The sequence below is a fragment of the Aspergillus vadensis genome (genome assembly GCF_003184925.1).
Source record: "Aspergillus vadensis CBS 113365 unplaced genomic scaffold BO88scaffold_15, whole genome shotgun sequence".
In the NCBI taxonomy this organism is placed as follows: domain Eukaryota; kingdom Fungi; phylum Ascomycota; class Eurotiomycetes; order Eurotiales; family Aspergillaceae; genus Aspergillus; species Aspergillus vadensis.
In genome coordinates, this window is record NW_020292053.1 from 330,607 (window position 1) to 341,001 (window position 10,395).

At 48.2% G+C, this 10,395-nt stretch overlaps 4 protein-coding genes across 4 annotated transcripts; 2 read left to right on the forward strand and 2 right to left on the reverse strand.

Moving 5' to 3' along the window:
- Positions 1-626: 626 nt before the first annotated feature.
- On the forward strand, positions 627-1,506 carry BO88DRAFT_367907 (NAD(P)-binding protein). Its single transcript, XM_025704091.1, has 2 exons — positions 627-1,214; positions 1,281-1,506. The coding sequence occupies exons 1-2, from the start codon at positions 655-657 to the stop codon at positions 1,483-1,485; spliced, it is 765 nt and encodes a 254-aa protein (XP_025561694.1). The 5' UTR covers positions 627-654; the 3' UTR covers positions 1,486-1,506.
- A 183-nt stretch (positions 1,507-1,689) lies between these two features.
- Positions 1,690-3,623, reverse strand: BO88DRAFT_464682 (MDR family MFS transporter; the record flags this gene model as incomplete). Its single annotated transcript, XM_025711342.1, has 3 exons — positions 1,690-3,227; positions 3,296-3,393; positions 3,450-3,623. 3 exons carry the CDS (start codon positions 3,621-3,623, stop codon positions 2,081-2,083), a joined length of 1,419 nt encoding a protein of 472 aa, XP_025561695.1. The 3' UTR covers positions 1,690-2,080.
- Positions 3,624-4,791: 1,168 nt separating this feature from the next.
- On the reverse strand, positions 4,792-5,840 carry BO88DRAFT_454801 (glutathione transferase; the record flags this gene model as incomplete). The annotated part of the gene is made up of 5 exons (XM_025710832.1): positions 4,792-5,191; positions 5,265-5,410; positions 5,496-5,642; positions 5,698-5,720; positions 5,810-5,840. 5 exons carry the CDS (start codon positions 5,838-5,840, stop codon positions 4,792-4,794), a joined length of 747 nt encoding a protein of 248 aa, XP_025561696.1.
- A 1,481-nt stretch (positions 5,841-7,321) lies between these two features.
- BO88DRAFT_405865 (uncharacterized protein) lies at positions 7,322-8,286 on the forward strand. The gene is made up of 2 exons (XM_025707004.1): positions 7,322-7,470; positions 7,543-8,286. The coding sequence occupies exons 1-2, from the start codon at positions 7,332-7,334 to the stop codon at positions 8,244-8,246; spliced, it is 843 nt and encodes a 280-aa protein (XP_025561697.1). The 5' UTR covers positions 7,322-7,331; the 3' UTR covers positions 8,247-8,286.
- The last annotated feature ends 2,109 nt before the right edge of the window (positions 8,287-10,395 follow it).

Here is a 10,395-nt window from a genome sequence, read left to right on the forward strand (position 1 = left end):
GTATGTGGGAGGCATATGGATGTTATGCGGTTGAGAAAATGTCTTCACGGCATGGATATATATTTCCGTCGAGTCCAACTACTACCCTACCCGCTGCGAGATGGTTTTGCGAGATACATGGCCTACTTCCCCTTAATATAGGCGAAAACTCGAAGGAACATAGCTAGGCTAGACTACCCGGTGTCAACCGACCTCTTCCCATGTAAACTGTGGAGAGTACAGGAGTTACGTGGGCGACACTGAACTCAACAGGGAAAGGAAGAGATCTGCAAAATGTTGCCTGTCACATCCGATTCCGCGGCAAAGAGGGTGTAACACTACCTTTAGAATGATCTGACGTGCCATAACACGATACTTGAAAAACGCTATTGTTCTAGGAAGGAGTGTACTTCATACTCGTATCCTGGTGGGGTGTCATTTAAGGCACCCAATATATCCACAACGTTCACCTTCGCATAATCGAGCTCTAGGCCCGAAATATAACTAGACGACTACGATGACAATATATTTATGTTACATATCTAAGCAGTGGAGACGTCTGACATCCGAGGTGACACAACCAAAAGACTTACATAAGAATACTTTCATGTTATAATCTCCCCCCACCCCTCCTCAGGAGTCCAACAAGCTCAGTGTCCAGATCATCAACACAAAATGTCACTGTTCTCACTGTCCGGCAAGACTGCTATAATCACCGGCGGTACCCGAGGCATTGGCCAAGCAATCACCCTCGGACTCGCTGAGCACGGCGCAGACATAATCCTCGTCCAGCGCTCGACAAATGTCTCCGACACCCAACCAGCCGTAGAACGGCTTGGTAGGCGCTGTGAGGTGGTGCAGTGTGATCTTGCCGACCGCGAACAAGTTGAAGGACTGATCAGCCAAGTCGTCGCCACTCATTCAGTCGACATCCTCATCAACTGCGCCGCAATTCAACACCGCAGTCCGGCGGTGGACTACGATACACTCCATTATGAAGCGGTAATGCAAACCAACTTGAGAGCTCCATTCGTTCTATGCCGCGATATTGCCCGCCACTGGATTTCGCAGGGAAAGCGCGGCAAAATCATCAACGTGGCCAGCGTAGGCAGCTTCCAGGGCGGTATCAACGTTTCGGGGTATGCGGGAAGCAAGGGGGGCTTGCTGCAGTTGACCCGTGCGTTCAGTAATGAATGGGCTGGGAAGGGGATCAATGTGAATGCCATTGCTCCAGGGCATGTGATCAACTATGTGTTCTCAGCCAGGAGTCCCTTTCAGAAATACTGACTCGGAGTTATTAGGTACATCGAAACCGATATGACTGCTGATACCCTGACGGAGCCACAACATGCGGCCTATCGTGAGTCTATTATACCACGAATTCCAGTGGGCAGGTGGGGGAAGCCGGAGGATATGAAAGGGGTCGCAATTTTTCTAGCTAGTCAGGCAAGTAATTATGTTAGTGGGGAGGCGATCGTGGTTGACGGGGGTTGGTTGGCACGCTGATCTATCATGCCTATGAATTGGAGTGAGTGCGCTCCACGGTATCCATCTGACATATCACTTGATTCTCCCCGTATAATTTTGCGACTTATAATGCATAACTTTCTAATTAGTTACATGACACGTAGCAAACACAGCTCTATTCATTGTATCCACGGAGCTCGATCAATTTCGCTCATATAGATCGGGTTGAATGGAAGAAAGCTCCTTTATCAGTCATGACATAGTATAGCTCATGTTTGCCGTAGACGCTGAAGGAATGAGCCATTTTATGTCCCAAAGCTGGTACACTATTCCGAGGCGAGTAGTGATCGATACTGGCAGGCACTCCTTAAGCTAAGCACTTTCCTCTCTTAAGCTTTCTTCCTTCGCTCTCGGATCCTTTGTTAATGTCCATCGCGTGCAAGAAACCAATAAAAACCATAGGACTGGTGCCGCTGCTGTTAAATACTAGGTAACCCATGTCAGCTCGTCAGAATTTAATAGAGGCAACGGCAACCGTACAAATACTCGCGTCACAGCGGTGCTGTATGCAGAAATGACCACTGGGATCTCCGTAGAGGGGACAATAGAGCGCCATCCCGAAGCCCCTCGGATATCACATCATTGGCGAGGGCCGAAGAAGCGACATCGGCAAGTTCTTTCTTGAGCTGGGCTTGGAAGACAATAGCCAGAAATATGGCACAGCTTGCGGAGATGACGAAGAGAAGGGTGGTCGCACCCACAGGCACGAGAACGTGCACGGTAGACCTGACCATGGTGACGTAAGAGAATATCCAATGCCGCCTAAAACCTGGAATCCTATCCAATGACCATCGGATATAGAAGGATGCAGAGTCGTCAAAAGCCCACCACCAAGTGATACCATTGCGGTGCCAAAAATAAGGAAAGGGCTCCACCATCCTAGCTTGTTCACCAGACCCGCTGCGATTAAGGAGGTAAGGACGTCCGATATGACGGTGGGCAAGTACCTGACACCACTTGAGGTTGGGGAAGCCCCAAGAACAGCTTGGAACCAGATTGTAAGCCAGTATATGATACATTGGAACGCTCCATTTGCGAAGAAGGCAGAAGCACAAATAAGAGAGACGTTTCTGCTAGAGGTGAACAGTCGGGGAGAAATCAAAGCTGCTTCCTCCATATGACATTGCCATCCAACAAATATGCACATCACTGCCCCAGCACCTGCGAATAATCCAATGATATTTGCCGAGTGCCAGGTGTATTCCTGTCTGGTCCCACCAAATTGTAGTGCGATTAGCAGCATGCTAACAGAGCCAGCAAAGAGCAAAAAGCCAACACCATCCAAACTCCGTAATTTTATCCCCAAGGGTATACTCTCGGTGGGAGTCCTTTTGACGTGGAAAAATAACAGTATAACGATGGCAGAGAATCCGGCGATAGGGAGATTGATGTAGAAACACCACCGCCATGTAACATGTTGGGTAAGTGCTCCTCCGAGAATGGGCCCGACAATGCTTGCAATGGCAAAGGTCGAGTTTAGAGTTCCAGTCCAGACTGCCCGCTTGTGAAGCGGGATCACGGTAGTCAAGATAACCAATCCACCAGCAAAGTTCCCGGAAACTCCTAGGCCAGCAATAGCCCTTCCCACTATGAGGACTGGGGATGACGGAGCAAGCGCACATACTAAACTCCCGACCTCAAACAGAGCAACATAGCTCAAGTAGGCAACCTTTATCGAAAACAAGCTGTAGGTTTTGCCAGCAACGGGTTGGCCGGAACATCTACACATGCGCATTAGGTGAACACTTCGCTTTCCTAAGGATCTATCAAATCCCTGGTTGGTACTTACAGTGAAATGAAGAACGCGCTTCCATACCAACCCACATCTCCGATTGAATGGAAGTCCGAAGTAATGACTGGAATTGCCGTTGCGATCAAGTTGAAGTCCTATTACGACTATTAGCTACACTTATCTAGACAGCATGAGTGAAAAGGGGCTCTACCAAGCCAACCAGGAAGGTGCAGAGGCAGAGACCAAGGTGAAGAAGAAATAGCTTGGGGCCTTTCACTTCGTTCTCAGGGTCTATTCCTCCGTCTGTTCGAAGAACCCCGTCCGTGGAAGAGTCTTTCTCCACGCGCAATTCCAAGGGTGCATCGCTTCTCGCGAGGTTGTCCATTCTTGATGGTCCTTTGATCAGGCCAGTTGAAACGATGCTGGAAGAAGGCAAGAGAGGAGAACAGCAAGGACCATATCGCGTCTTCCGCAGTAGCTAAATGGCTGAGCAGGAGCAATAAGTAGAACGTCCGAGAGGGCAGAGATTGAGACTGGGAAAGCCCAGTTCCTCCTATGCCCCTGATTAAGATATCTGGACAGCAGAGGCTAGCATACATAGAAAGATAGACAAAGAGCAAATCCTTTCGTTCTACGCTTAGCTGCATCCTTGATTTACATTCTTACGGCGGCTAAGGGGACAACTTGACCGATGATGTTGGTATACTTGATCGCATTGACTTTGGTGCATAGTCCATCGTCATAAGCGACAAGAAAAAACAGCGGATTAAAGTACATCCAAGTTCCTGGTAGACGGAGGGATTCCAGCAGAAGTATTGAGAGAGGGAGAGACTTATTATCTTGCGAAGCTAATTGACACTTTACCTATCGCTTCGGATGCCCAATGCATTGGAATTTAGCATATATGACAGTTGTTGGTTGCCAGTGAGGCCCCTGTCCCAACAGTACCACGTCCTGTTGTGATCGGTGCTGCCATTCATAGCCGAGCATGATACGCCCTCATAATCTATAGATGCCAATAAAACCCATTTGTTCCAGTCACATCTACCAGGGCACTTTAAAAGGAGTGCATCCTGTCAAATGTGACCGGAACCTTCCCCGTGCATTAGTGTTTAGCCTAGCTCGCGCCATTCATTGGACGGCACGTATCTCCGTAGCAGCTCAACACCCCAAGCATGTCGCCGAATTATTGGAGCCAACAATATCAATATTATAATTGACCAATAATCATATTTAGATGGCTAACAATCGCCGATCACGGCCGGGGAAGGCAGCCGCCTGACACCACAGCGAGGCTGAAATATCCACGGAACACGAGTAGATGCCCGGTAGACAGTGTAGACGTGAACAGTGTGACGGCTGAGGACAATCTGCTGTAGATACTGCGAAACGTTGTCCTTAGCATAGCTCGGTCTGATCTTCACTGCGATGTATTGAGGGAACCAAAATCATATGTAAAGCTCGTAATCAATATTAATTCTGTCCGCGGCGAACCAATCTCTGCGAGTATCCAATCCTATATTATCTAGACGTAGTTATCCTAACTATTGAAGCTAGCACTGCTGCTGCTCGATAACGTTGGCTATGTACTCCTGGTACTCATGGAAACTCTTGATACCCTTCGGTTTCCCATTTGGTTGCAGTCCCTGCTCCTCCATTAGGTTCGACCGAATTTCCATGGCCTTTAGCCACGAGGGCCTGCTCTCCATGCGCTTCTGCCATGCCTGCACGTTCGGGTATGGCGCCAAAGGATCCTCCCCGGACGGAGTAAGCAGAGCCATGGGAAGGCGGGTATTCCAAGGGAGAAATGCTAGGTCTGCAAATGTACATTTGTCCCCAACAAGCCATTCGTTGCCTTCAGGGATCGTGTCAAGAACGCTTAACACACGATGGACCTCTTTGACGTAGCGATCAATAGCAGACGGAAGCTTTTCGTGATGTAGGACGTTGAACCTGGATGGTGATAAATTAGCACTGGCCTGATAGGGTGCTAGCATATACAGAAGGCTAGAGAATGCTAACGAACCATCCACACTGCCCAAAATATGGGCCCTGTCCGCTCATCTGGAAATGTAGATACTGATTGAGAAGATGCTTCTCATTCACCGAGTCGTAGGTGAGTTTCTTATCCTTATCGTATACCTCCTCCAGATATTGAATGATTGCCCCAGACTCCCACAACGTCAGATTGGTATTGGGTCAACGATTGCTGTCCGTGCAAGTTAGCCTGCTGAACCATTCACAAATGCTAATGTACATGGCTCGAAGAGAAGAAAGCATGGGGCAACGGACCTGGGACCCGACCGTTGGGGTTGATATTGATGAAGGGGGGTTTCTTCAGATCGTCGAACTTGAACGATTCGATCACATACGGAACTTGCAGTTCCACAAGGATGACAATGACCTTGATAAAATGTGGTGTCAATCCACGATAAATTCTGCGATATGAGTTTACTGACCTTCCATGGATTCGGTCCAGGGGCTAAATCCCACATTAGCAAGCAACAATAGCCATGGCCAGCGCCGGAAACACGGGATTGATGCAGGATTATAGGACCAGGGGTGCCTTACGGGTCAACCAGACGGTAATAGGCTTGGTCATGTTGTTGATGGAAGGGAGTTCACACAGCAGTGAATTCGCAGATGATGAGGGAGGTACTAGGTAGAGTGGGAGACACCTTCTTATGTTTGTGCTAAGGAGCGTTCAGAAAGGTGAGTGTTCTGGTCCCGTCCTAAGTCACGAAGTGATGTGTTTTGGGCTTGTTTAGCACGACAGGGATTCCACAAGGCTGTCCGCTGTGGTCATTTCTTTGTTCCATTCCTGCCTAGAGTCATATGGACTCTTGTAACGTAAGCCACCCTCGATGTTGGCGTGTCTACACTAGAGCTGGTTAGTTCTATTTAGTGCTTATTACGGCATCTATAGTCCACCGGGGCTACTCGGAGGTGTAGTGTTGGCGTACAGCGAAATGTACGGAATACGAAATAATACACCTCATATATACTCCTTGTCCATTATTAAAACTGACGGAATTCAAGAGCAACATCGGTTCGACAATGGCGCAGAATACATCAAATTAACTAGATAAATTATGACATTGTCTTGCCATCCATCAGTCGAGGGATCAATCAGGAAGCCGAGCAAGGTCTCATGGAGATGCATCCTCATTCCTCCTGGATTTATTCGGTTGGTGTCAGCTCTTATACAAAAGCTTAGGCGTCGGGATTTAGAATTGTAATGAACTATCCAACAGTAATAAAGACTACTTCAACTTAGTCCCGACTCTTTCCAGTCAGCCCTTAACCGGGGTATATATGTTTTCTTGACCTTGGAAATTACTCCGTGCCAGTCACGTGTGATCTCGTGGTTAGCAATAGCATTGATTTGTGTATCCAGTGTGACGCAACATGACATAGGAAGAGGAAGTGAAGGTGAGAAGCTTATCTGTACTGGGTCAATGACTATACAAACGCGGCTGAAGAGAGCAGTGACTGTTCAGACAGACCCATTTAAGCTATCACATGTCTAACTGTGTTTCTGAAGGAAGACACAAAAAAGTCGTCGGACGATTCTATGGGTTAATCCAGTAGAGAGAATGCTTCTTACAAAGGTATTCCGAATTACTTAATTCTTGAAAGCGGCGACTTCTCCTCGGGTGGATGTGTAGGATGCGTAGGACGCGATGAGACGAAAACGAATATATTGAGCCACAGCCACACCCCAGTAGCATCTCTTCGGGAAGTGCTGCCAAAGATACAATGTACTGTCCAATTCTTCACTAATCTTCTCGCACTTATAGAAAGAGTAGCTTCTGCCTGGTGCTTCAACAAGCAAAAATAAGGACTAAATTGGATGAATTACGGACAAAAAACACACTCCCCTTAAAGCCCTTCTGATGGCCGTAGTCTACTACGCAGATAGCCCTTGCAGCACTGGATAAGGAGCAAGACTTATTTAGTTAGGATTGAAGGCGAATAATGTCGCTGCTGCTTTCGTAATCAAGAGGCTAGGAAATATAAGCTACTTCAAGAATCGTATTCATGCTCCCAGCGAGACTCAAAAACCGCAGCTTGGTTGCAACGCCTAGACAACATGCGCATTCTCTGTCTACACGGCTATGGCACGAGCGCCGAGGCCCTCCAATATCAACTGTCGGGCCTGCTTCATTCGGCAGATCCTAGCTGGGAGTTTCATATGCTATCCGGCGAGATTGAATGCCCGCCTGCACCTGGTTTGCAAAACCCTTTCAGAGTCCTACTGAAGAGAGAGAAGAGCTAACCACTATCGTTTGACACGCTCGAAGGCATCGAAACATCATTTACTCCCCCATATTACTGCTGGTCACGCACGTTTGACGCACCATCCATCGAGGATGCTCATGCCTTGATTACGGAAGCGATAGAGGATCAGGGCCCCTTCGATGGTATACTGGGATTTAGTCAGGGGGCATCAATCGTTGCCTCATTCCTTCTCGAACACACCGCTAGCCACACCGACGAACCGCTCCCGTTCCGCTTTGCTATCTTCTGCTCGACAACAATTCCCTGTTCCTCGGATCCTAACTACTGCCACTCCTTAATGGGAGATCTGTCTCAGCAGGATGAGGAGCGGATCCGTTCCGGGCAGGACGATCAGCTTGCACAATTGCCCGCATCCATCAAGGCACCAATGGAAGAATTTGTCAAGGTGATCAAGGCAGGCCGGTCGATTACTCGCGAGCCAGTTCGCTTTTTTCTAGACCGATCTATCGAAGAAATCCCCTGTGCCTTACACCCGGACCATTTTACGGGCCGCCTCTCGATCCCTACCTTGCATCTACGGGGTCATAATGACCTTCCTGGGTTATCTGACTGCGCCTCGTTAGTAGAGAAATTCTGCAACCCCAAGTGTCGCAAGACTATTCTCCATTCTGCCGGACATGATATCCCGAGAAGTGGGTCGGAGCTGAGGCAATTCAGGGCCGGATTGGAATGGTTAATTGCGCAGAGCCAGTTGGCACCTCAGTAAGATGGCGAGACCAAGGAAATTGTCTTTTATAGTTTTGGTGGCGTTATTATATAGAAGAATGCCTTTTTCTACATTGTCAATGCGTGTGCCTTACATGCAAAAGGTACTTGAAGTTGTGTTCCCGAACCAGCGGTAGATATGTCTCAGAATATTTCCAGCAGATCTCCAGAGAGCATTGCGGGCAGTTTGTGCGGTGTAACTTTGGTAGCGGGAATTCCCGCTCCATCTATAATGCTCCATAATGTGCCGAAGAATGTAATGTGCAGTGGTTACCCAGAACTTCCATTGGTGCAGGATGGGGGCTGAGCTACACTTCAAGATGTATGGTCTAATGGCAAAATGCATCGGCCCCCGCCCAGTACAAGATCGATGGCACTGGTAAATGAGGCCCAGGCCCAGATCATCCTCATGGACCAAGGTTGACCTGCTGAGTGCTGAGCATTACACCCTCACCTCCTTGCAGTGTTCTACCTTCAAGGTGCAGGAGGAATCAAGGAAAACTCTTCGGCGCGATAACCTTAATTAGGCTTTAGAGAGACTATGCGCTCTACTTATGGGCTTTCTCATAGAAGGTGTCTCAGCTGTAAGAGTCCAGATTTGACAGACTAGAGAAATCTTCGGCTGTCCAGGAAGCACACAATGCAACTCAAGTACTAGAGAACCCCTAAGACCGAGCTGGGTCACTGCGATGTGGCCTGACTGCGACGCGTGAATGCTGAAGCAAGGGGGGAGGGAAGGGGGCTCGTGATGAAGAACTCACGTGCTGGGTTCGCCAGCGGTGCACGCTTGGAATCTGGCTGCTGCATTTCTATATCTGTCATCTTTAAGTGTGATATGCACAATGAATACAATTGCCCTGAGCGGAAAGCATGCTACTCACGACCCACATCGATCCAGACCTTGTACCCACTGACATTCTTGGATATGCAGGTTCCCGGATCTGTAAATAAGCTGAGCAATGATCAGTTTTTTCTGTCTACGTCACAGGGAAACTTTTCCCGGAGATCGGATCGATCCAGCCCAGCTAATCCGGCTACGTACGACCGATGGTCACAGCCCCTAGCAGGAATTTAAGCGGCCATGGGTAACGAGGCGTTGCATTGTTTGTGGTAGCCGGTCACTTTGCTGTGTTGATTTACGACACACGAGGGCGAAGCAAATATACTTAATGGCTTTCATTCTGAGATATATCGATTGTAGCAAGCTTAAAAAGAGCAGGAGTATTAAGTAAGTATCGTATAGTAGCTGATCAAGTCAGACCTGCTCGATTGGCGTCCTTTCACCAGACACCGTGCTTGTGCCAAGGGTCTCTGCTGTCCGAATACTAGTCTCGGCAGCCACAAGAGAATTACGCTTTCGTGGAGTACAGCATCTGTCTTAGTTTCAACCTGATCCTGAGAATGGCTGAGACATATCTTGCTAATTCTAGGAGCATGTACACGGGAAAGCTCTATTAACCTTGGTGACTTCAAGGCGAGCTCAGCAACAAAGCTGTAAACGAAAACATGACTTGCAACCAATTACGGAACCCGAAGGTTCCCTGTTATTAGGCGCATTTGGAAGGTTTTGAATAAGCCACCCTTGAAAGACGGCCATACAGGAATCACGCGAAGCCGTTCCTTGCAGTGTCCATTGGGCTTCTCTATTGACTCAAAGGGTTGTATACGTAGCACTACATACGTTCCACTCCTCAGAACAGAGTATGAAACCAGTAATATCAAAATGCCGAGTTTGTTGCAGTCGGCAAATTTTAGGCTAGCAATTGACAGGAGTAACTAAAAATGAGGAAGACCCAGAGGAATGTAGCAGCCATGTACACACACTACATTGAACTGGAAAAGAACAATGGCGTTGCTTTATTCTGCAGGAAAGCAAAAACCCCTTGTTGCTAGGATATTCGACTGCCACTTGCGTAGACCTGCGTGGGCTCTGTTCTGGTACTCGAAGGCGCAGAGCCATTTCAAATGACTATGTCAGGACAATACGCAGCCTTCTTCATGACCTTTTTTGATGACTGCCATGGCATGCAGTAATACCTACGCCAGAGACATGAAGTTGGAACATGGAGTCGGAAGGGAGCAAGCTATCAGTTAGGATAGTATCGAATCTGCCGCTACAAAGACCATCTAGGATTGCCGATTCCATCTAC